This window comes from Rhinolophus sinicus, linkage group LG14 (assembly GCF_036562045.2).
Source record: "Rhinolophus sinicus isolate RSC01 linkage group LG14, ASM3656204v1, whole genome shotgun sequence".
Lineage (NCBI taxonomy): Eukaryota > Metazoa > Chordata > Mammalia > Chiroptera > Rhinolophidae > Rhinolophus > Rhinolophus sinicus.
This window is the reverse complement of record NC_133763.1, coordinates 41,542,172-41,564,502: the sequence shown is the minus strand read 5'-3', so window position 1 is coordinate 41,564,502 and position 22,331 is coordinate 41,542,172. Positions and strand designations below refer to the sequence as shown.

Genomic DNA, 22,331 nt, shown 5'->3' with positions numbered 1-22,331 from the left:
GTCCTACTCTATCCCCCCTAAACCTGTGAACTCAGGTTTGGCAGGCCAGTTTTTGAAGTCGGCCCCAAAGCCAGAAGATAGCCAGTGCTTTACATATTGTGTTGTAATCAAGTTGAGGCTGTTTATTAGCTGTTCCAGGACTCCATGGAGGCAACCCAGTTGGATTTTATTTTAAATGGACTGGGCCATTTAACCCTCGCCCATCTTACCCACCTCTCTGCATTTCCTCTTGTTTTTCACCTGTCACAAATGCCTGGTCATCACTAGTAAGCTCAGGCGGACACCACATCCAACAGTCCCGTGGGGACCTGCTCCAGCCCTCACCCTGGCAGCTTGGCTCCCTCCTCCATCCTCCCTGCCAGGCCTGAGGAGCCGGAGAGGAGGCTGCCCAGTGCTCCCTGCAGCCCCCTCCCCAGTGTGGGGTGGAGACAGCTTAGGGGGTGGGAGAGGCAGGGGAGAGGGGTGACTCACGAAGTGCAGTTCTCCGTGGACTCGGTGGTGCTGTCGTCAATCTCCATGTTGGTTGAGAGGCTGGCAAAGCCGTGGGGCAGCTCATCCCACTCGTCGAACCGGATGCCCGTGCCGAGGGAGTAGCGGCCCTCAGCGCACGGCTTACAGGACTGGTCCTTCATGTCCAGAAACTCCCCGGCATTGCAAGAGAAGGCTGGAACACAGAGCAGGGACGAGGGTGCCCTGGTGAGGCCACCGCTGCCCCAGGAGCAGGGGCTGGGTTGCGGGCGTCCTAAAGGGAGGGGCCGAGGAGGGAGAGCTAAGCGTTTGGCCCACTACGGCTCAGAGCCACGGCACGGCTGTGGAATGTGCAGCTAGGCAAAGCCACAGAGCCAGACAGTGGCTTCGTGGTGCCAGGGACTTGGGCGAGGGGGCATAGGGACAGATTGCTAATGGATTGGACGTTTCTTTTGGGGGTGGTGAAAATGTTCTGAGGTTAGACACTGATGATGGTTATGCAACTGTGACTATTCTAAAAACCAGTGAATTCTACCCCTTAAAAGGGTGAATTTTGTGAATGAAAATTGTATCTCAATAAAGCTGTTATTAAAAAAAGATTTAGGGCCGTGGAAGCCCTGTTGTGGGACTAAGGCTCGTCCCTGTGAGTTTCGTTTCTTAAAGGAGTAGATTCCACCATGCTGAGAGCTCTCCAGTGGAAAGGATACATGGTCTCTCGTGCCGACCCCTCTGAATGGGGCCTGGCCCTTCAGCCTTGAATCCCCCCTTTCAGTCTCTGGCCACTGTCTCTTCCTTTCTGGTTCCACTGCCACCATACTGGTTGGGATTCTTGCGATCTGTTAGCTCAACCGCTGCAGTGTCCTCCTAACTGGTTCTTTGTTTCTTGTTTTTGCTCATTCTGTGTTCAGAAGTATCATTCTAAGACACTGAGACGTACTATTATTCCTGTTATTTAAAAACTAATCTGGCACTCCCCTTTGATTATAGAATGAAGCTCTCAGCCTGGCATTCAGTCTTCCCCCAACCTAACTTTCCAGCTTCCTCTGCAGACCTTTCTCCAGCCCAGCCCCATCTGTCCCCTGCCCTGGGGCCTCCACCCCAGACCACGTGTTCTTCCTTGAATGTGTCTGGCGTTCTTTCCCTTCTGAGCTTTCACTCAAGTGGTTCTCCTAGCTGTTCCTGATCCCTCAGCATCTGTAACGCCCATTCTTTTCCGCTTTGTATTAACATACTGACGTGTGCCTCCCACTAGGCTCTGAGCTCCTCCAGAGATGGGGGCTCAGTGACTGACACAGACATAGCGGGAGCTCCATAAAGGCTTTGCTGAAAAAACGAAGGGATGAGTGAATGTGTGCTCCTTCCACCAGCCTGTCAGCTTCTGAAGGCAGAGACTGTTCCTCCCTTAGCTTCATGGTTCGCACAGTACGGCCACGTCAGAGGAGCCCAGGAAGGTTGGCCGAGTTAACTGAAGACGGCTCATTTGTTTCACACCTCGGGTCTGCTCAGGTCTTAGCCATAGCCATTCATTAATTTAACAAGTGTTTACTCACCCACTGAACCAGGTACTGTGCTAAGCTTATTTTAGAGTTTAAATGCCCTCCATCCCCTTTCCAGATCTTCAAATATTCCTTGATTCTAGTCCCTGATTTTTATTGTTACCCCCACTGTATCTCTAAAAAGGACAGTGCAGGGGGAACGAGCTGCCAATTGTAGGACGGGTCTGACTACTGAGTCACAGAGGTGGGAACAGGAGCTGCAGGCAGGTCATTGCCTTGCTGATTGCACAGTCAGCTCCACCGCTGGGGAAGATGCTCTTCCCTGAAGTGATGCCCAGTGCATTTTAAAGGCCTGTCTCAGCAGAAATTCATCTTCTCTGGCTTCCTTTTCAAGAACGAAAGCAAATCGCAATCTTTCCTAATGACTGATTGTGGCTGGTGAGTGAAGACTGGAGAGAAATGCATAGGCAAAAAAAAAGAAAATGTATGCGAACTGAAAAAATATCTGAGTGGCACACAGCTGGAATTACTTATACTTTATACCCTGATGGGATTTAAATTAAAAATAAAAAGCAATTCAGATACCCGGTTTGCATCCATGAAATAGCATTTCAAAAGGGGTAGGCAGGGAGACTAACTGGGAGAGAGATCTGATTCCTTAAGTGGGCTGCACTGTCAGGAAGGGCCTAGCTTGGGTGGCAGGAGGCTTGGGGCAGAAGCCACAGCTGAGCAGCAGGGTGGCCCTGGAGCAGGGTGTCTGCTTACAGCACTTGGTGCCCTTGACAGGGTCGGGGAGGCTGGTGCACAGGCCTGGGGTGTGTGGCACGGCGACCCTCCACCTGGAGCCTGTGCTGTCACACGCCGTGTACTCGTAGTGGTACTCAGACTGCAGGGGAGAGAACAATGGGCAAAACGTGCATTAGCGGTGATCAGACAGTAACAGCCAAGTCAAGCATTAAATAGAACAACAACAAAAAAAAATAAAAAAGCACTACTTGGGGAAAGAAAACACAATAGACATGCCAAACACTCCTACTAAATATTTCTTACACTTTTAAATCTTGTTAATAAACAATAGACCACAGAAATAACGTGATTTTGGCTCTGACAAGAATTTTACAGTTTGCATAAAACTATATTCAAGTGCAGAACTACTTTGTATTACTGTATCCATACGAAAAATAGATTTAATGCCCCCTTTTCAACCCATATGAAAGCATGATTGCATAACATGTATAAATGCAAGACTGAGACTAAAAATGAGACAGTTAATCCAAGAATGCATCAGAACTAAAAGGAGAAATCTTTACCTTTTGGAAGAGTTAAACCTACTTACTACATTTCATCTATTCTAAGATGCCGATTTCTTTCACATTTTAACATTTGTGAAATCAAGATGTTTGGCTTATAATTGACACAATGAGGAACGAGTGTGTCATATTTTAACTGATAGAGCCTTTTTTTTGTGGTACATAAAAAATGATGTGTCTTAGAAGCAATGGCGTCTCGGATTTGTGGAAATACGATACACGTTTCTCCTAAGTTTCTCCAGGTTCAGACACTTAGGCTGGCAAGAGAACAATTTTAGAGCTCCTTTTTTATTTTCCTTTATTATAAATATTTACCAGATATATACTATATGCCCAGCGCTTCGTGGTACTAGATGTTGTGCCTGGTGTGGCTCAGGACAGAAACACATAACCCAGAACTTTCATCCAGAGGGAGAAGATACAGAGGAGAAGGGGACAATTTGGGGAACTGTGAGCCTAACTTTTGATGAGAATCTCTGGCTTTGCATTTAGATGTCAGTGTCATCTAGGAAAGAAAGAACATCAGGATGGGAATGCATTGTGCCCTGGAGCTAACATCTTTCTAGGTCTATTTTTCCTCATAATTCCAGTCTTTTCCTTATCTCAGAAGACTCTGAGATAAATAGGGCAACGGCACATATACCTATTCCAGGTCTAAAAATCATATTCTCCAAAGGGTTTTGCTGCAAGAATGAGGGATAAAATCCACAATATGTAAATTTAACGGAGACTTGAGGGAACCAGGCAGAGAGGATCAATGCTCTGCCTGTGAAAATAATTATGCCAGTCATTTGCATAGTGCTTTCACAGTTCCCAAACACTGTCTCGTTTGACCTTCAATCTCTCCTTAAGACAAGCAAAGCAGGGGTTGTTCCCTTCATTGTACAGATGAGAAAACACTCTCAATGGGGTGAAATGTCTTGTCGAAGTTCACACAGCTGGCAAGTCACTGAGTGAGAACCCAGGCCTTCCCAACAGGAACGCTCCACCCTCATATGTCGACTCAAACACAAACTCACACTGGGCCAAATTTACCAACCAAATCTAAAAATTAAATAAGACAGTGTTGGTTGTCTGCCAGCATCCAGGCTCACTTCTGAGGCCTGAGAATGGGTGTTAAAGTATCTAATCTGTTCAAGCAGATAATTTTAGCTCACTCTGACTGCATTTGGCCTTTTGGAGACACATGGGCCATGCCCATTTCTTTTCATGGTCTTTCATTTGGTGTCCCCTGGGACCCACTCAGGTGGGAGGTTTCCTGGGAAAATGGTAGTTCCAGGCCTTAGAAAATTTCCCTTTCAGCATGTGCTAATTTACTTCCTGTCACTTGAAGATATTTATACCATCCAAGATGGCTGGCTCTGCCGCAGCTGTTTCAAATCTGAACTATACTTCGAGATCTCACCATTCAAGACATGGGCTTAGACAGTTAAATCAGAGACATAGCTGGCAGCTCCTCAATTATATTCTGTGAATAAGTCAATTCCCCAACAGTACCTTAGTTTACCCAGTGATCTGTCTTTGAAAGTGTATAGTCTGTGTAATATACAGATTCACAAAGGAGACACACAAGTATGTTCAGTACATATGTCCAAGGCACAGTTCCTTGCTCTCCCTATGACACATTCAAATCACAGTTTTAAACGGGGCACTGCAGACAGTGGCTACTGCCTAGTCATCAGAGAAAGAAGGGAAGGGCTTAGAAACAGGGGGTGGGCACCCTAGTGCCCTCCCTTAAATCACCCAGCCACCTGTAATGCTCCCAGGGAACGTGAGAAAGAAGAGGAAAACACTGCAAAGTTGGAATCTGCTTTGCCAAATATTGAGCTCATCTTTTGGCCTCAGAAAAAGGGTTTACTCAGACCCACCATGCTGGTAGTCCTTGCTGTCCAGGTATTGAGGAGACAGCTGAAGCGATCAAATAACTGCCAAGTCAGGATGGTACCCGGACGGCGCTGTGTCCTTCCTTCCCCTTTCCCCCGTTCTTTCAAAATAACATGTCTCAGTTTTTTAAATTATTAAAGAAATAACATTAGACATTAGAGATGGGTGGTGATCTCTGTAGATTGGGTGCTAGAGAAGCATTTGGTTGCTATTCCCTGTGGAAGACGTAGAAGATGTAAGCTGACGAGCTCGTGGCAAAGGGATGCGTGCTAGCCGGTGTGCTGATCTGCCCCTAAAGGGGGCCCTTTTTCCCAGTGTGCAATAATAGGTCAGGTGTGAGCAGAAATAAGATGATATAGTCAAGCACATAGCACAGGAGGTTTTTAATATTCAAAACAACCTATGAAGTTGGTACTATTATTACTGTACCACTTTATAGATGGAAAAACTGAGGCATTGAAGGATGAAGTCATTTGCTCAAGGCCATTTGAGTCAACAGCCAGGATCTGTGTTCCAGGCTCCTGGTGTTGAGGTCAGCCTGTGTAGGTACCAGTCACACTTACAGAGTGTGGCAGGGGCCTCCATGCACTGGCTCTGAAGCTGCTGAAAACTTTGCAAGAAAAGCCAAGGGTATAAAAAACTTTGCAAACAGGACCCAAGTAGGAAAGAGTCTAGTTCAGAGACTCTTGGTCTGGGAATGGGAAGGCTGACAGGTATTTTAAATCTCATTGGAGGACCTCCCCTGTCGTTGACATCTGTTGTTTTTGCCGGCCCAGCATCCATTGCTCCCTCCTCTGGCAACAGAGCCTCTGTGCGAGGACACATCCCTTCCTGATTATATTCAGTTTTGGTGGGACTGACAAATGAGGTGGCCAGCGCTTCTCTGCCAAGGCATGGCTACATGCCCACGTGAAGCCAATCGGATGCTCTCCTGGGGAAGTGGGAGACGGGTGAGGGCGTGAGGACACTTAGCCATGACTGGGAAGTAAGGGAAGGATGGGGCAGGAAGAGCTCCTCACGGAAGCGAGGGCTCAGTAGGGACATTTGGTCATTTGACCCTTCTGAGTCTCAGTCTTCTCACCTGTAAACTGAGAAAGTTGGACTTAGGCAATTTCTAATTTCTAAGATTCCTTCCAGTTCTAATATCTTATTTTACGGCTGGTCCTTGCATGGAAATCTGTTCTTTCTTCCACCTTTTTTGCCCTTCCTTCAAAATGGCACGTCTCAGCTTTTAAAATAATTATCTAATACACATTAATTCTAGAAGAGATGAAAATACAGACCAGAATTTTTAAAAATCCCTGCCATAAGTCCACAAAGCAGAAATTACTTCCTGTAACATTTTATTGTATTCCTTTCCAGATTCTTTTACTATACACGTGCATGCGTTTTTAAACACAAAATGAAGAGCATGTGGTACGTGCTTTTGTATTCTGACCTTTTTTTTGTGTGTGTGTGTTTTTACATCTTAGGTCACAAGCACTATCTATCTTTAATGGTTGCACCATAGTTTCTTTAAACTATGGTTGGATATTGACTTTTGTCCAGTTTTTCCTTATTTTAAATTTCACTACAATGAAACTTTCTGTGTATCACAGGTTATTTCCTTTGGATAGATTCCCAAATATGAATTTTTTTAAGATTCTTGATCAAGTAGAGAGATTTCTAAGAGAAAACAAACATTTCTAAGTTTTTGTTTGTTTGTTTTTACTTTTTATTATGGTAAATTTCAAATATATATTGTTTAAAAATCAGAATAGAATGACACCCCCGCCACGTACCCATCACCCATCGTCAGTACTTATCCATTTCTACCATTCTTGCCCATTTACCTCCATCTGCTCCTCTCCACTTGAAGTTATTTTTTTCACTTTTTTTCTTTTTTTTTTTAGGTAAAATTTGTAAACATTGAAATCCACAAATCTTAATTGTGAAATTTGGATGAATGGATACACTTGAGTAAAACACTGACAGGGCTAAGAATCACTCCCCAGAGACTTCTGGGGAGAAGGGGACAACTCCCCTGCCACCTGTGCCCCACAGACAGAATAGACAGGGCCAGCAGCTGTCTCACATCCTGAGTCTTAGCATCACGAGCCACTGCTGCAGAAAGTCACAACCATCCAAGGGAGCAGGGTATCAACACGACTTGGGTTTTTCTTGGCTGGGACAGGGCCTGTGTCAAAAAACAGGTTCTTAAGTAAATCCGGATATTGATTAGAGGCTGCCTCTGGCTCCACCCACAGCTGCAGGCTCCTCCCCTTCTCCTCTCAGCGTCCTTGAAAAGTAGATCCTTTGGAGAGAATGTCAAGATTGAGGCCGGGTGAGCAAGGCAAACACCCCAGCTTGGTCCAGTGGGGTCAGTAGGCGTTTGTTGACTTAGTCGCAAACACCTCTTTGCTTGGAAAGCACCTCACTCAGACAGGAGCAGGTCCTATTCAACAGTCTCACCATCAAGGAGAGACTAGCTCTTTAATGCACGGGAAGAATGAGCTCATCCACTTAACCACAGAACCGGGAAGACCATAGAGAAATGTCACAATTTGAGCTTTCGGGGTCCCAAATGAGACTTTCTCTTAGGTCCAGCCCTAGAGTGAGGGTTTCCTGGACTCTTTTCTTTTGTTACTTTGGAGTTCCCTGGGTAGGTTTTGGGTGGACAATCTGGTTGACGCTTCTGGTATAGTGACCTGGCTTTGACCTATTGTGAAGGGTGGGGTGGAAGGTACACACCTTTACTGCTGTCCTCCAGCCTATCAGACTGGAGGTGGCCGCAGGACTTCTCCCTCTCTCCCTCCCTCCTTCCCACCCTTTTCGGGCCAGGCGGCCCACTCAGCAGCCCACTCAGCAGCCGTGTCTCTTGGGCCTTAGGGCTGGGACATCCCAGCTCTGGAGCTCTCCTGCCTAAACCTACTTCTGTCTGATTATCACAACGGCTTGGAGATCAGGTTTAAAATAGAGTCTTGGGCTCTGCCCACTGCGATTCTAGTTCCCCTCCAGATCTTTTTCTCCTTCCTCCATTTTTGCAAAGTTCACTCTGCGAGGCCTCAAGAGTTCAGTATTAATCCCACTTGGAAGCAAATCAGATAAACCAATCTCCCACAAGACAGGGGTCCTTAATCTACCGTCCTTGGACCTTTTCCTCCATACAAACAGGTAAAATGTCTGCAGTTTTCAACAGATCCTCTAAGGAGCCTGTTACACCTTCCTCCACACAGAAAAAACATTAAACTCTGCCATAATGTATTAGTAATTTAAAAACAGCTTAATATTTTACCAGACAACAGCTGTTCACTTTTATTATTATTTTTTAATTAGACATGCAATATTATTTTATATTAGTTTCAGGTGTAAGCTGTTTACTTTTTAACAGGGGGCTGAAATACTTTAAGCCAGAAATTTTCAAATTATGCTGTGGAGTCTAGGGTTTTTGAAAGCAAGTCCCTTTGAAGGGGAGTGGGGATTCTGGATTCCCCCTCTTCATGGAGTAGTGTTATTTTTTAAATCTATTTTACATGTTTGTTCTTCTCAGTTAAGATTTTGTTTGAACCACAATTTTCACACACCAAAAGTTTAACACCACAGCCTTAAAAGCAAAGCACTAGAGGTGCATTTGTAGGCACTGAGGCAGACTGGGGGGGGGGGGGTCAAGGACGCCTTTTGGCCTTCACCTCACTTCCTTCTTTCCTCTACCTACAAGCGCCCCCCTCTTCCCCAGAGCAGGCCCCACTCCCAGCAGCAGCTAAAGCAAACAGACCCCAAGCAGGCTGTCCCCTGCTGGCTGTCCTCGATCTGTGGGCTGTTGCCTAGCAACAAGGTGCAGGGAGCCCTGGGGCTCCCAGTTGAAGCAGTATGGGGGGGCCTGGCCTTACGTTGCCCCATCTTTCAGCATTTTCTATTCTGCTTTGGGTGTCCAGCTTCCATTTTGATCAAACACAGCAGGGACACTGCTCAGTCGCCCAGGCAGGGCCTGCCTTGCTGGTTTGGCCATGGACACATGTCACTAAGCAGACCCCGGGTCTCTGCATCCAGCTGGGGCAGTTTGGGTCACCATGCTCTGGGCCACGCAGGACGGTAACGTCCAACCTGTCTGTATCTTGAGCTACCTGTCCGTGTTAGGCACAGCTTTGGGCTGGGGCGGGGGGGTGGGGGTGGGGGCCTGGGAGACACTGACAGGCTAATGAGGGAGGTGGCACTGGGGTGATGACCGCCACCATTATTAGTGAGCACGTGTGAGCACCAAAGCACTGGGCTCTGAGCTGGGCACTTCACAGGCATTTTCCTTCATAGCCCCCACAGACCCCCGATATCCCTACTGCTGTGACCTCCTTGTTTATAATTGTAATCTGCCCCCCCTTCCTCTCACTGAGCCTCAAATCCTGAATAACTTCTTTTTGCCATAGCGCTTACCACTTACAAACACGCTTTATAACTCATTCATTACGTATATTGTCTATTTCTGCCCCCTCCAGACCATGTGTAAGCCCCATAAGAACAGGGATCGTTGTTTGTATTCACCACTGTAGCCCAAGTGCCCAGAACACTGCCTGACATATAGTAACTATCGATGAGTTATTTGTTGAGTGACTGAATGTTGGGACGAGGCCATGACTCCAGAGCAGCTCTGGAGCTGTGCAAAGTGCTCTGGATTAGAGCCCAAAGATCTAGACTCTCCTGTCTTCCTGCCACCCCAAGCAGCATGATTGTGGACGAGTTATTAAATATCCCCATGCCTCAGTTCCCTTGCTCATAAAACGGGGATGATAACACTCTGCTAAGATGATTAAAAATCCCCCCCAAAACTGAGTAACATCAGCCTCTCAGGACAATTAGGAGATTCTGTTCAGGAAAGCTCTTTGTAAACTGTTTTAAAAAAAAAAAAGCAGCAGCAGCAACCAGTTACTGCTATGACTCTGCCTGGAGAGGCTCTCGAAGAGGGTGCCCAAGCCTTTCTCTGCTCTTGCTGGCATAGGGCTGGAGAAAGGAACCCGGTGACATTTTTGGCCTAACAGTGATGAGGACAGCAGCAGAGACCTTTCCCAGTTCCCCCTACTGTTTACTGCGTGCCCTGACTCACCCTCTTCTCTGATGCGTCTTCTCATACATATGAAACAACATCTGTCCCTTTTCCACTTTTTCTCCCTTAGCAAATCCCCCAGAGCTAATCTCTCCAAGAGAAACCGGCTGGCCGCTGACATTTATGACACTTCGTAACTGTGGCTGCTCTGTCAGGGACAGAGGGATTTTCAGTATTGCTTTTTATATATCCCTAAAATCGAAATGGCTTTGTCGCCAGGAAACGAAGTGTTCCTTTATAAATTCCAATCCCTTTCTGATAGGTGAGAGTTTGGTACACACATCCGTCTACAAGGCAGGGCTTTGTGAGATTGTATTTCAAAGGTGTGCTTTTCTTGGTTTTTTAATGAGATCAAAATGTTCCATTAATTTTTTTATTAACCTGAGCTTTTAATCATACATGAAAGAAATAAGCCAGCTAGGTCCTGGCCTACGCAAAACTCTCCAAGGACAGCTTGGTGTTTGGATGTGTTAGCTGTTTATGATGGAGAACACAGAGGATGGACTCCCAGGCTTTGCTCCCTTCTCTCCTCCAAGCCACTGTCCAGTCTACAGCCAGAGTGACCCACCTGAACTGCAGAACAATGTGTCATTGCCCCACTGATGCCCTCAGAGTAAGCATCCAACTCCTTGCAAGGTTTGCAAGGGCCTTCACTCCCCAGCCCCTGCTTATTTCTCCAACCATCTCTCTCTTTATTCCAACACTATACCCCCACCATCACACTTTGAAATGTTGCCTACTTTACCTCAAAGTCAGCTAAAAATATTCACTAAGTATATGGTGAGGGAATACAAATTTGATCGAGGCAGTCTGGCATATACAGGGACCACTGTGTACAGTTGTAGAGGTTGTGTACTGCACAATCCCAGGACATGCTATTCCCATAACAGAATGTCAGATACTATTGTACAAAATACATACCATAAAATAATAATGCTATAAATATATACATAAACATAAGACTGTGTAGAAAGTAACATATGAGAAATAACATGCTATAAGAATTTTTTAAAAAGAGCGATTTCTTTAATGCCTCCTAGTTTTCTTTTTACCCCCAGTCCATATGCATAATCTCTGGCTTAAAATTCAACCCCTCCAATTCCAATCTGAATAATTAAAATTAATTAAAAGGAACCCCTCGTAACTTGTGTTTTATACTTTGATTTTGTGACAATGCTCATTGTTCTCTGCGCATTCTCCTGCCTCGGATTTTGTTCTCCCAGAGAGAGAACCCTATGGTCAGGGTTGCAGCATGTCTTCTGTGTACCCCCAGTATCCAGAGGCAGGAAACCTACTTCAGTAGGAAGTCCAAAGGCAGCAGGGCTGCTTCCTGCAGGAGAACTAGGTGGGTGGCAGGGGACAGAGGTGGGAAGAACCCTTACTTTTTATTCTGTACCCCCTTACACTTTTTGAATTATCATGTAGATGAATTACTTGTTCAAACAATTTTTTAATGAAGTATTTTTTAAGTTAATGCCTTATTTATTTATTTATTTGATTAGTTTCAGGTGTACAAAACAGCATAATATTAGACATGTACACCCCCCACAAAGTGATAACCCCACCAAGTCTACTACCCATCTGACACGGTACATAGTTATTACAACACCATTGACTATATTCCCTATGCTGTACTTCACATCCCGTGACTATCTATCTATCTATCTATCTATCTATCTATCTATCTATCTATCTATATCTATATATAGGTATAGATATACACACACACACACACACACACACACGGTGCCCAAAAAACGTATACCCATTTTAAGAAAGGAAAAAACTGTATTAAAATTACACTGATGGTAACCACTTTGAGCACCTCTTGTAATTGGAGAAGTCAAAAGTGACTTGCATTCATCTTTTGTTATCGGTATATATTGAGTTATTACAACTTTAATACAGTGTTTTCCTTTCTTAAAATGTGTATACATTTTTTGGGCACCCTCTGTATTTGTATACATTTAATTATAGTTGACATTCAGTATTATTTTATATTAGTTTCAGTGCCTCCCTTAGAGAGGAGCTTTTTTTAGCAGGATTCTTGCAGCTGGGGTGTGGAGAGTACCAGGTGGGGGAAGCCTGCAGCAACATTCACCATTCTACGCAGGAGCTGACACCGCAATTGTGTTTCTCAGGTGACTGTGACCCATGAGAAAATGTTCTTTAGAGGAAATATTAGGGAATCAGGAAGTCTTAGCCTGCTGGTGGAGGGAAGGTGATGGAAATGGTTTCTCTACTACATTTGAAGTCTTATCTGTGTCTCACAAAGGGATCTGATACGCTATGGGCACTAATACGTGTGATGTGTGAGTGCTGGGAACCAGAGAGGCTGAATACACACCTGGTGCAGGCACCTCTTGTCCTGTAAAATGACAGCTGTACTGGTGACGGGTGTAGCTTTGGACGTCTGTGATGTTTGAAAAAGTTCTGAATAAAAATCCCAGGCCATTCTCTGAGACAGTCTCACCCTAGGCCATTGCCAAGTGTCACCAACTGAAATTCTAGCCCAGCCTTCTGCCATCACTGGGAGACTGGAGATGGGTGAGTAGAGAACCATCTCTAGGACACCAGGCCCCTCTGGCCAACCTGATCCTAAAGGCAGTCAGAAGCCCAGCTCTGCTTAGCCCAGGCTCAGCTGCAGCCCAGGACCAAAATCTGGGGCGGGGTTGGGTGGAAGTGTTTTTGGGCAGGTGGTTTTAGAAAAGATTCCCAGCAGTTGACCAAGTTTCTGCACTGGCAAAGTCTAATCACTGTCCCACAAAGCCGGAAGCTCATCACTCTGGGCCTCAGTTAATGTTACCTTCATTCTAAAAATAGCTAAGAAATCAGAAAATCTGTACACTTGTGAAGGAGGGAAGAATGCAGATCTTTCTGGGGTGCCCTATACACTTTTTGAGTTGCTTACGATGTGGTTGTATTACCTGTTCACTTACCCCCTCCAGAGTGGCACAGGTTTACAACTGAGCCTCTAAGTAAAAGGGTCAGAAGAGAGCATTGCACCCTCTTCTCCCACCCTGCAGAAGGCCCTGCCCAGCCCTCCTCACCCCTCAGGTCCCACCTGTCCCAGCTGAAGCATTCTTTCCTGGTCCTTCAGGAAACCGTCCCTGGTCCTTCTGGGAGGCGAGAGCTCTGTCCCCCCCACCACGCATGGACCGATGCTCATAAACTGCCTTGCTCTGTTGTCACTTCTCAGTCCTGGTCCCTATTAGATGGTAAAGTCTCTGACTCATACTTCTGTGTGACAACCCCTTACATGTCTAACTGTGCTTTGCCTGCAACAGACACTCCACAGGTATTTAGGAGAATTTCATATTGTTTTGGAATTCGAGGTCTTCTAATCCACACTCCGACCTCATGCAGGAACCCTGATAGAGACCTGATAGGTGGTAAGAGCTGTTGGTTAGCTGAGAGATTAAAAACGTCTAGAGGCAGAGGAGTTTACTCTTGTCAGAGCATTTAGTAATAATTACCTACACTGAAAATTACAAGCATGTGTATAAAAGAATTCAGATAATAAGGGGATGGATGGGATAAAAAGAACAGTTCTCCCTCACCTTTCCTCAATGCACCCTGTGAACGACGTGACGTAATACTTCACAGTACCTACAGCGGTCTGATAGGCCTGTCCCGAAATTTATTGTCTCGCAGTTCTGGAGGCAAAAAGTTTGAAATCAAGGTGTTGGCAGGGTTGCTTCCTTTTGAAGCTGTGAGAGAGAATCTGTTCCATGCCTCTCTCCTAGTTTCTGGTGATAAACAGCGATCCTTAGAGTTCCTTGGTTTGTGGCAGCAGAACTCCAATGGTAACATGACATGGTGTGTGTGTGTGTATGTGCCCAATTTCCCCTTTTTATAAAAATACTAATCATTGGATTAGAGCCCACCCAAATGACCCCATCTTAATTTGACTGTATCTGAAAAGACTCTGTTCCTAAATATGGTCCCATTTTGAGGTGCTAGGGCCCCCAGGGGGTACTCTAAGGTATATAGGAATTTTTGGAAGACATAATTCAACCCATAATATTGCGCATGCCTCAAATTTTCCATCTAGACAAAGAGAAAATCATAGCTATTGGTCCCATGCCATAAAATTTGAGAACAACGTTTTGCACACATAAAAAAGTAAAAGCAAAAGCAGAATCACATTACCGCCTGTGAGGGAAGGAAATGAAATTAATGTTTATCAGGCATCTCTCATAATCCTTGAACTATGCAAATTTTACCTCTTTATCTTTACGACCACCAAAATTCCTTGACACCAAAGTCTGCCCTGCCTAGCGTAGAACCTGGTGCTGCAATAGTCGTACAACAAATATTTGTTGAGTCAACAAACTCTGTGGGGTAGATATTATTTCCCCCATTTTGAGGATGAAACAGGTTCAGAGATGCTCAGGCACGTACGTGCCCCAAAGTCACACAGTGGGTAAGTCAGCTGCAGGATTGGTACCCAAACCCAAGCCCCCCTGTCTTCTAAGCTCTTGTCCTTTCCGTTAAACTGAAACCAGTGGTTCTCCAAGTGTGGCCTCAGGACCGGCAGCCTTTGCACTGAATCAGTACCTCTAGGGTGGGTGGGGCCAGCAACCTGGGTTTTAGCAAGCCCTCCAGGTGCTGTGACAGCTGAAGGAAGCTGGCTGGAAGGAGTCAAGAGTGGGTGTGGAGTTCGAGATTGGCTTGGTCACTGTTTTTTCTGAGTTGCCTGTGCAATTGCAAGATTTCCCAAAACCTCACCTTCTACTCCAACCATTGTTGCTGTTTTATATGCTGAAAAGTTACATTACCCACTGTTTTTTAAAAGGAGGGAGAGAGAGAGAGGAGTGCCCATAGATAATTGTTTAAACAGGAAATCTTTTTTGTTTCCTCTGCTGGAAATAAGACATCCTGGAGCTCTGATGAAAACACCACTGAGAACTCCCAAATTCAGTTTCAGCTTCTCCACCCAGAAAAGAGAACTGACAGTTCTCTCTAGGATAAGATTGTCAAGATGCTTTGAAAGCTGCCAAAGGGCTTCGAAGTTGTATGAAGTAATGATGAAGGTGGAACTGACTCAGTCCCACAGAATTTCACCTGCACAGTCGTGAAAGAAGAGACTAGAAACACAGGTACAGTTGCCGACTGAACAGATAACCATTTCTTATCAGGAAACCAACAGGAAACAGTCATAAAAGCCAGCTGTTCATCCTGAGGGTTTTAGTGACAGAAGAGGGTGGGAGCCAGATGCCAGCCACACGGGAGAAATCCAGAGCCCTGTGAGGCTGAGAAGACCGGTGCAAGGCCCAAAGCAGGGTTCCCCGCTTGGGCTCCGCCTGGAGAAGCTTGTGAGGCTTTGCAGCTTAAAATCTGCAAAGCATTGGAAGCTAAAGCCCAAGGAGGGGAATCGTGCCATTGACTCACCTGCAGTGTTTCCTTTGGGAAACTATAATATTGCCCATTGTGGAAAGGATAGCTGGGCTTGGGGGAAGAGGAGCTGGAAGAAAGAAAAGGATCTAAAGCGGAATGCTCAACTTCAAGCCATCTGCCTAAGTTCACTTTCCCATGTAGCTGCCACAAGGTAGGAAATGAAATGCTCCTTTTTGCCGGACTAAAGTTGGTGTCCACATTCCTCTGCTCCCTCCCACAGCCCCCCCCGCCCCCCCCGCCCCCCCCCCCCCCCAAGGCCAGGCACCTGACAGTGCTGGAGGCTCTGGCAACCACCACACACAGATTTCCAAAGGCTCCCCTGGGCCAGCCTGTAGCACCATTACTGGGAACTGTGTCCATCCACATCAGCACCTCTCGCTTTGCAAAAGCAGAAATGGCCTGGGTCCAAGAGTGAAATTTGGTGGAAGAAATTAAGGGAGGAGACCATTCTCCCTAATTTTCAGGAAAGCCTCAGGTGATCCCTCTACTTTTGAGCCGTCACAGGAGGAAGCAGGACAAATCTCCCACCTCCATATTTTTGTATCTACCGGTAAACAAGCCATCTCGCCTTTCCCTCCCACTCCTAGCAGTGCCAACTTCTGTAATGGTTAATAGATAGTAATTAAACATCATATCTACTGGTATTTCAATTTGAGACCAGAGGAAATGACTCTGGCCATGTGAAGACACAGGGAGACACGCACCGGTGAAGCCATGTGACAATGGAGGCAGAGATTGGAGGGAGGCAGCTGTAAAGTCAGGGAACACCAAGGGTTGCTGACAAAACCATTAGAGAACCTAGAAAGAGGCAAGGAAAGATTTTTCCCTAGAGCCATCAGAGAGAGCACGGCCCTGCCCACACTTTGATTTTGAACTTCTACTAACCTCTATAACTGTGAGAGAAGACATTTCTGGTGTTTTAATACATCTTCCTCGTGGTGCTTTGTTACTGCAGCCCTAGCGAACTAACACAATTAATCAATGTGCATATCTTATTGTTTCTCATTTCTAATTTCCTTCAAATTGAGTATGATGATTAGCTCCTTTGATAAATGAGTCTCACAGCGGGTGAAGTTCCACCTGGGATAGACTCCAGCGGCTGTGCTCTGCCCACTGTGCCTTCCTCTCTGGCTTCATTCCATTATGCCCTTGATCTCTATTTGTAAGCACTTGTTCCTTTAAAGGCTGTATGTGCCACCAGTGTTGGCTTCATATCATATAATAACTCCTCCCTGTCTCTTTTGCTCCATTATGTCCCATAAGCACTAGATGAATGAATTATTTTAAAGTCGAGAGGATAAAGAATCTAAAATATAAGAGAAAAGGATGATGGTCCATGATCTCGATGGGAAATCTGTCACTGATGTTTTCAGACTGATAGCACTCTGATAATACCTGCTCCAGGTACCAGTATGGAAAGTATCTGTCAATATTGCTAGGAGGCATAAAACACAGAAAAGGTACAGGGTGGAGGAAATGAATGTCAGAAATAATGAGCCCTCAGGTGATCAAAAGAGTACTTCTTATCCCAGCGATGGGGATTCACTCTAGAAAGAACGGGCTTCTTATTATCCAGGGTAAAAAGTATTCTCTTTTAAACATTGGTAATTGTTAAGCAACATAACCACCTAAGGAGAAGCACCCACTCAGTTATTTTAGGGCGCTGGTGAGATGCCTTTGGTCTGGATGACCACTAAGACCACCTAAAACCAGCATTTATGAGGTCACAATTTTTTTTCCCCTTCTTCCGCCTCCCCCCACCCCCACTCCGGTTCAAGCCGTTGTTTCTCAGTCTAGTTGTGTAGGACACAGCTCCCTGCCCCATGCTGGTGTTATGAGGCTTGCGTGCCCCCCCAGCTGAGGCAGTCGGTCGGTGGGCTGCTCACAGCAGACAATGGCAGCTCTCACCGGCTGCCGGCCACTCACACTGGCCACTGGCCGCTCCTGGCAGCACACAGCAGCCCACAGCAGCTCACGCCGACCTATGAGGTCACAATTTTATATCTAAATGACACTCCCCAGAGGGAACCAACCTGTCAATCAACTTTATCTTCAGTTGCTCCAACTATAAAGTTAAGATTTTCATAGAGATGGGATATCAATGACTTTTCTTTAAAAACCATAGTTTTTAGGTGATCTCAGACTTAAAAGGATGTCTCCTCTTGCAGAGAAGTTCCCGAGCTCTATTTGCACGCTCCCAGCGGTGTCACCTTTATCTGCTCATACTCATTCATGCCCACTCTCTTCAGTTACTCATCATCTGACTAGAATGAGAGTCAGTTAGCGATTGCCTGCATGAAAGATGTGATCACGGTCACACATTCCTCTGACATCTTCCCCGAACCCATCTCCACATGGGAAAAATGAGCTGGTGACTAAAAGAATCAGGAGTAGTCTTTTAGATAACCCAGGACTAAAAACTCTATATGTTCTTTTAAAAATCTGCCTCCACCCCCTCCTCCATAGCTCTTTGCATCTTCTGACTTCCTGCTAACCTGTTACTTACTTTGTATTTAGGCACAGCCCCTTACTTCTTTTCTTTTACAGATGATTTTCATATCTGAATAATATTTATAAATGGAGGCTCTAGCACAAATCTTTTAAATATTTTTTACAAGGAAAATAAGTTGACCCATTAATTCAAAATTTATGAAGCATCTAGTCTGTGTATAGCACAGGGCTTGATGTGCCTGATTTTTCCCACTGCTATTCTGACCCAGAGCCATCCTTAGGAGAATTTGAACAAAGCCAGATATAATTGATGCTTCCTTTATCTTTTTTTCTTGGTGGCTTACTAGCCACGCTTTTATTTTTATATGATTGGGATTGGAGGGTGAAGTAATCAATTTCAAGCAGAAAATGAACCAATTTCAGTTTCCTTTCTAATTCAGAAACAGTTTTCCTTTCTTATCTTACATGGGGTAGGAAGACGGATACTTCAATTAGTATGCAGGCTTCTTACATTAAAGTCCAATTGTTATTATTATTATTACTACCTTTTATATTGTATCATCAGTAAGATTCAGATTTAGAAAATCACATGCCAAGTCTATGAAATTCAATCTATTTTTCACACTGCATTGTTCTGGGGGCCTTTTGAAAATGCCTTTAATAATACATGACAAAATAAAGAAGAAAAATAATTGAAAACCTCATGTTGGACTTCTCAGACTTAAAGGAATTTGAACATGGAGAGCCTAGGAAACATGAAAACTGTATTTTTTTTCAGCAGCTGTCACGCACTAACTATAATGATCTGTTCTGTGCTTTATCTGATTTGACATAGGAGGAGAGCTTAAGGAGAAATGTGACAAACAGTACAATTTTTATCACTTAGCAGAGGGACAATACAGACTGAGGAAAAGCTATGAGTTTGACCAACAAATTATTTTCAGAACATTTGGCAAAATGAGCCGTCAGGCCATCTACCCTGACTGGGACCAGCTGGCAGCTTGGTAACGGTGACAGGCTCTCCAGCTGGGCCCTCCGTGTCTCAGCGATTCCCAAGTGGGAATGAACTAGGCAGCAGCGCTCACAGCTGAATCCTTCTGACTGCAGATGGAGAAGACTATTGCTGTCTTTTAAATTCCATGTGCCAACTTGACATACATCTATCGAAATATGAAACACTTAAGAGTCTTTGACCCGCAATTTCTACTTTTAAGAATTCATCCTACAGATAGACTCAAACAAGTACGTGTCAGCACACATAAGAGGGTGTGCACTGCAGCGCGGTTACCATGTAATGACTGGAATGGACCTTTTGTCAAGTTTCTGTTTCAATAAATGATGGCACATGAATATAATGCATCACACTTTAGTTGTTAAGAATAATGATGTAGAGGTATCGTAATGAAAACAGTAAAATACAGCCTAGGACAAATATTCTGATCTGATTTGTACAGAAAGTAAAAATAGCAGACAGATGTGCTTGTATAGACATAAAACATTTCAAGAATATATTTCATCAAGCGTCGAAAGACCCCATCTAGAGCTCCCAAGTGACCTCTGAGAGTTTCTGGAAGTTATTACTACAAATAATAGGTAGAATGCTTGCTCATTCTATAGCAAACAATATAAAAAAGTCCCTATACATCATTCGTGTTCTAAATCCCTCCTAAGCTGCTTTTCCCTCCACCTAGCCAGGAGTAAAAACTCTCCACTCTGCGCATGCTATGGAGTCTGGGTGAAAGCTGCTTCCAGGGGTGGGCTTCTGGTAATTGGTAGCATCTTAAGGTCTGAAGAGATCCTCTTAGAATAAACTAGAAGAGTCAGTAGCTAGGAGATGGCCACTGCTCTCCACTCTACCTGGGAGGAGACTAGGTTATAGAAATGGCTCTCGGGGAAATGCGCTCTGGGTACATCTAACCCCATATGGAGATCTGGTGGATTCATTTACCCTTTAGATATTCCCTTTACACGCTCTGCCAGCCCTCTCTCCTCTCTTACATTTCCCCACCTAGGTGGTCCTCGGGGAGGACTTTGGCTTGAAAAGTAGAGCTGATACACACACACAGCCACTCCAATTGACTTATAAATGTGGTTAAGTGCTAGTAAAGAAAAGTGAGAACTATGCTGAGAGATTATGACAAGAAGACCTAATTTAGACTGGGAAGGTTAGAGCAGGCCTCTCTGAGGAGTGGGTTTAAGTGGCGAGCTGAGGATTGGCGAAGTTCAACAGGTGAAAACGAACAGACAGTCTTGCAGGCACAAGAGAGTCTGGTGCTTAAGCAATGGGAAGAAAGCCAATGTGGCTGGGCAACATAATTTTACACTTGTAAAGTGGAAAAAAGTATATCCCCATTTTGAAGTTTCAAAAACTACTAAAGGAAGACGGGAGATTTTAATCAAAGGTCCCTGGGGACATGTGTTTGTTTAAAAGTTGTCATTTACTTTTACATTTTAAAGTAATATAGGCTCATAATAATAACAGTTCACATTTATTGAGTGTTCTGTGTATTAACTCATTTAGTCCTAACAAAATTATGAAGTGGGTGCTGCTACCCCACACCATTTCCTCTCCTCTCTCCTGCTTTATTTTTCTTCATAGCATCTTTACCATCTGATATATATTTTTACATATATACATATGTGTGCATATACAGAGGGTGCCAAAAAATGTATATACATTTTAAGAAAGGAAAAAAACTGTATTAAAATTACGCTGATGGTAACCACTTTGAGCACTTCTAATGGCAGAAGTCAAATGTGACTTGTATTCATCTTTTGTTATCGGTATATTTTGAATACTACAATTTTAATACAGTTTTTCTTTCTTAAAATGTGTATACATTTTTTGGCATCCTCTGTATATATAGTTTTTAAAAATTGCCCACCTCTTCTGTCTAGACTGTAAACACTTTGAGGGCTGGTATTCTTGTATGTTTTATTCATTTCTGTACTTCCAGTGCCTGCCACACAGTAGATGCTCAAAGCTTCCTAAGTGAATCTCCACTTTGTAGATGATGAAACTAAGATACAGATTGATTAGCCTGCCTGAGGTTACTTGGCTGGTAAAAAAGCAGGAGCTCCCGCATCTGGGCTTGTAACCACCACGCTGTTTGCTGCTTTCTGCCTGTCCATGCTAACAGTCCAAATTGTGCAAAGGGTGTAAGCTGAAAAGTAAAAGTTCCCCTCCCACCTGCAAATTGCCAGAAGATCTACAAGTATAGAAAAAAAGTCTGGAAAGATGTAACAAACTATTTACAGTGATATTAACCAGTTATGAAATTTTGGTAAGTTTTATGTCTTTTTTTGCATTCTATATTTCTTGAATTTTTAGAATAAGAAAGTATCATTGTTACACAAATAATAAAACTATCTAATATTCAGTAGGTCAAAAGGGAATAAGGCAGTCTGGAGGTCAGTCCCATTCCCAAATCAATACTTGTATGCTTTCCTTGACTGTGATATTTCTCTACTGTGCTGTAGTTTTCTTGCTGTATTCCTGAAGCAGTGATCTATACCAACAGATACAGTGATTAAAAGTTCTCAGCTGTCATCTTTCCAGCAAGATGCTGAAAGTATATAAAACATCCTGTAATATACTGTAAATTAGTTCTCCTTATAATAATCTCTCATCATATCTTTCACTTTTCTGTCACATCATTTAACCAAATTTATAACTCTAAGTCAATTGGAGTGGTTATTTGTATCAACTATGCTTTTTTACAGTGCTATACTGTATACATGGCAACAAATTCCTTCTATCCCTCTATGTTCACCTCTTCGAATGTGACTTTGCAGGGCCTCCTATCAAGAGGTGAAGTCTGTTTAATGGCATGTGACTTAGCCAATAGGACATTAGCAAACATGACACAAGCAGAGGCTTGAAAAGAGCTTGCACATTGGGGCTTGCTCTCTTACTGCACTTGGAATTCTGAGACGATTGCATAAATGAGTCTAAACTAGCCTGCTGGAGATTGAGAAGCCACCTGGAAGAGAACCTGGGGACCCCAATCAACAGCCTATCAACTGTCAGACATCTGAGTGAGGCCATCCTCCATCATCTAACTTGCAGTCAACCCACCAGCCTACCACAGTCACATAAGGCCTAACAGAGATCAGCCAACCTGCTTCAGATCAGAAGGACCACCCAGTCAGCCCTCAGGGGCGCACGGCTCATAATACCAGCGTAGGCCAGGGAGCTGTGTCCTACACAACAAGACTGAGAAACAACGGCTTGAACCGGAGGGGGGG

General features: G+C 44.4%; 1 protein-coding gene across 4 annotated transcripts in view; it reads right to left on the bottom strand.

The window, feature by feature from the left end:
- ELAPOR1 (endosome-lysosome associated apoptosis and autophagy regulator 1) overlaps positions 1-22,331 on the bottom strand; it is a 60,067-nt gene that overhangs the window by 28,759 nt on the left and 8,977 nt on the right. For all 4 annotated transcript variants that reach the window (XM_019730524.2, XM_019730522.2, XM_074319206.1 and 1 more), the window contains exons 2-3: positions 2,730-2,850; positions 472-664 (exon numbers count right to left, since the gene is read on the bottom strand). In XM_019730524.2, coding sequence (XP_019586083.2) covers positions 472-664; positions 2,730-2,850 — 314 coding nt within the window. The remainder of the gene's footprint in view (positions 1-471; positions 665-2,729; positions 2,851-22,331) is intronic.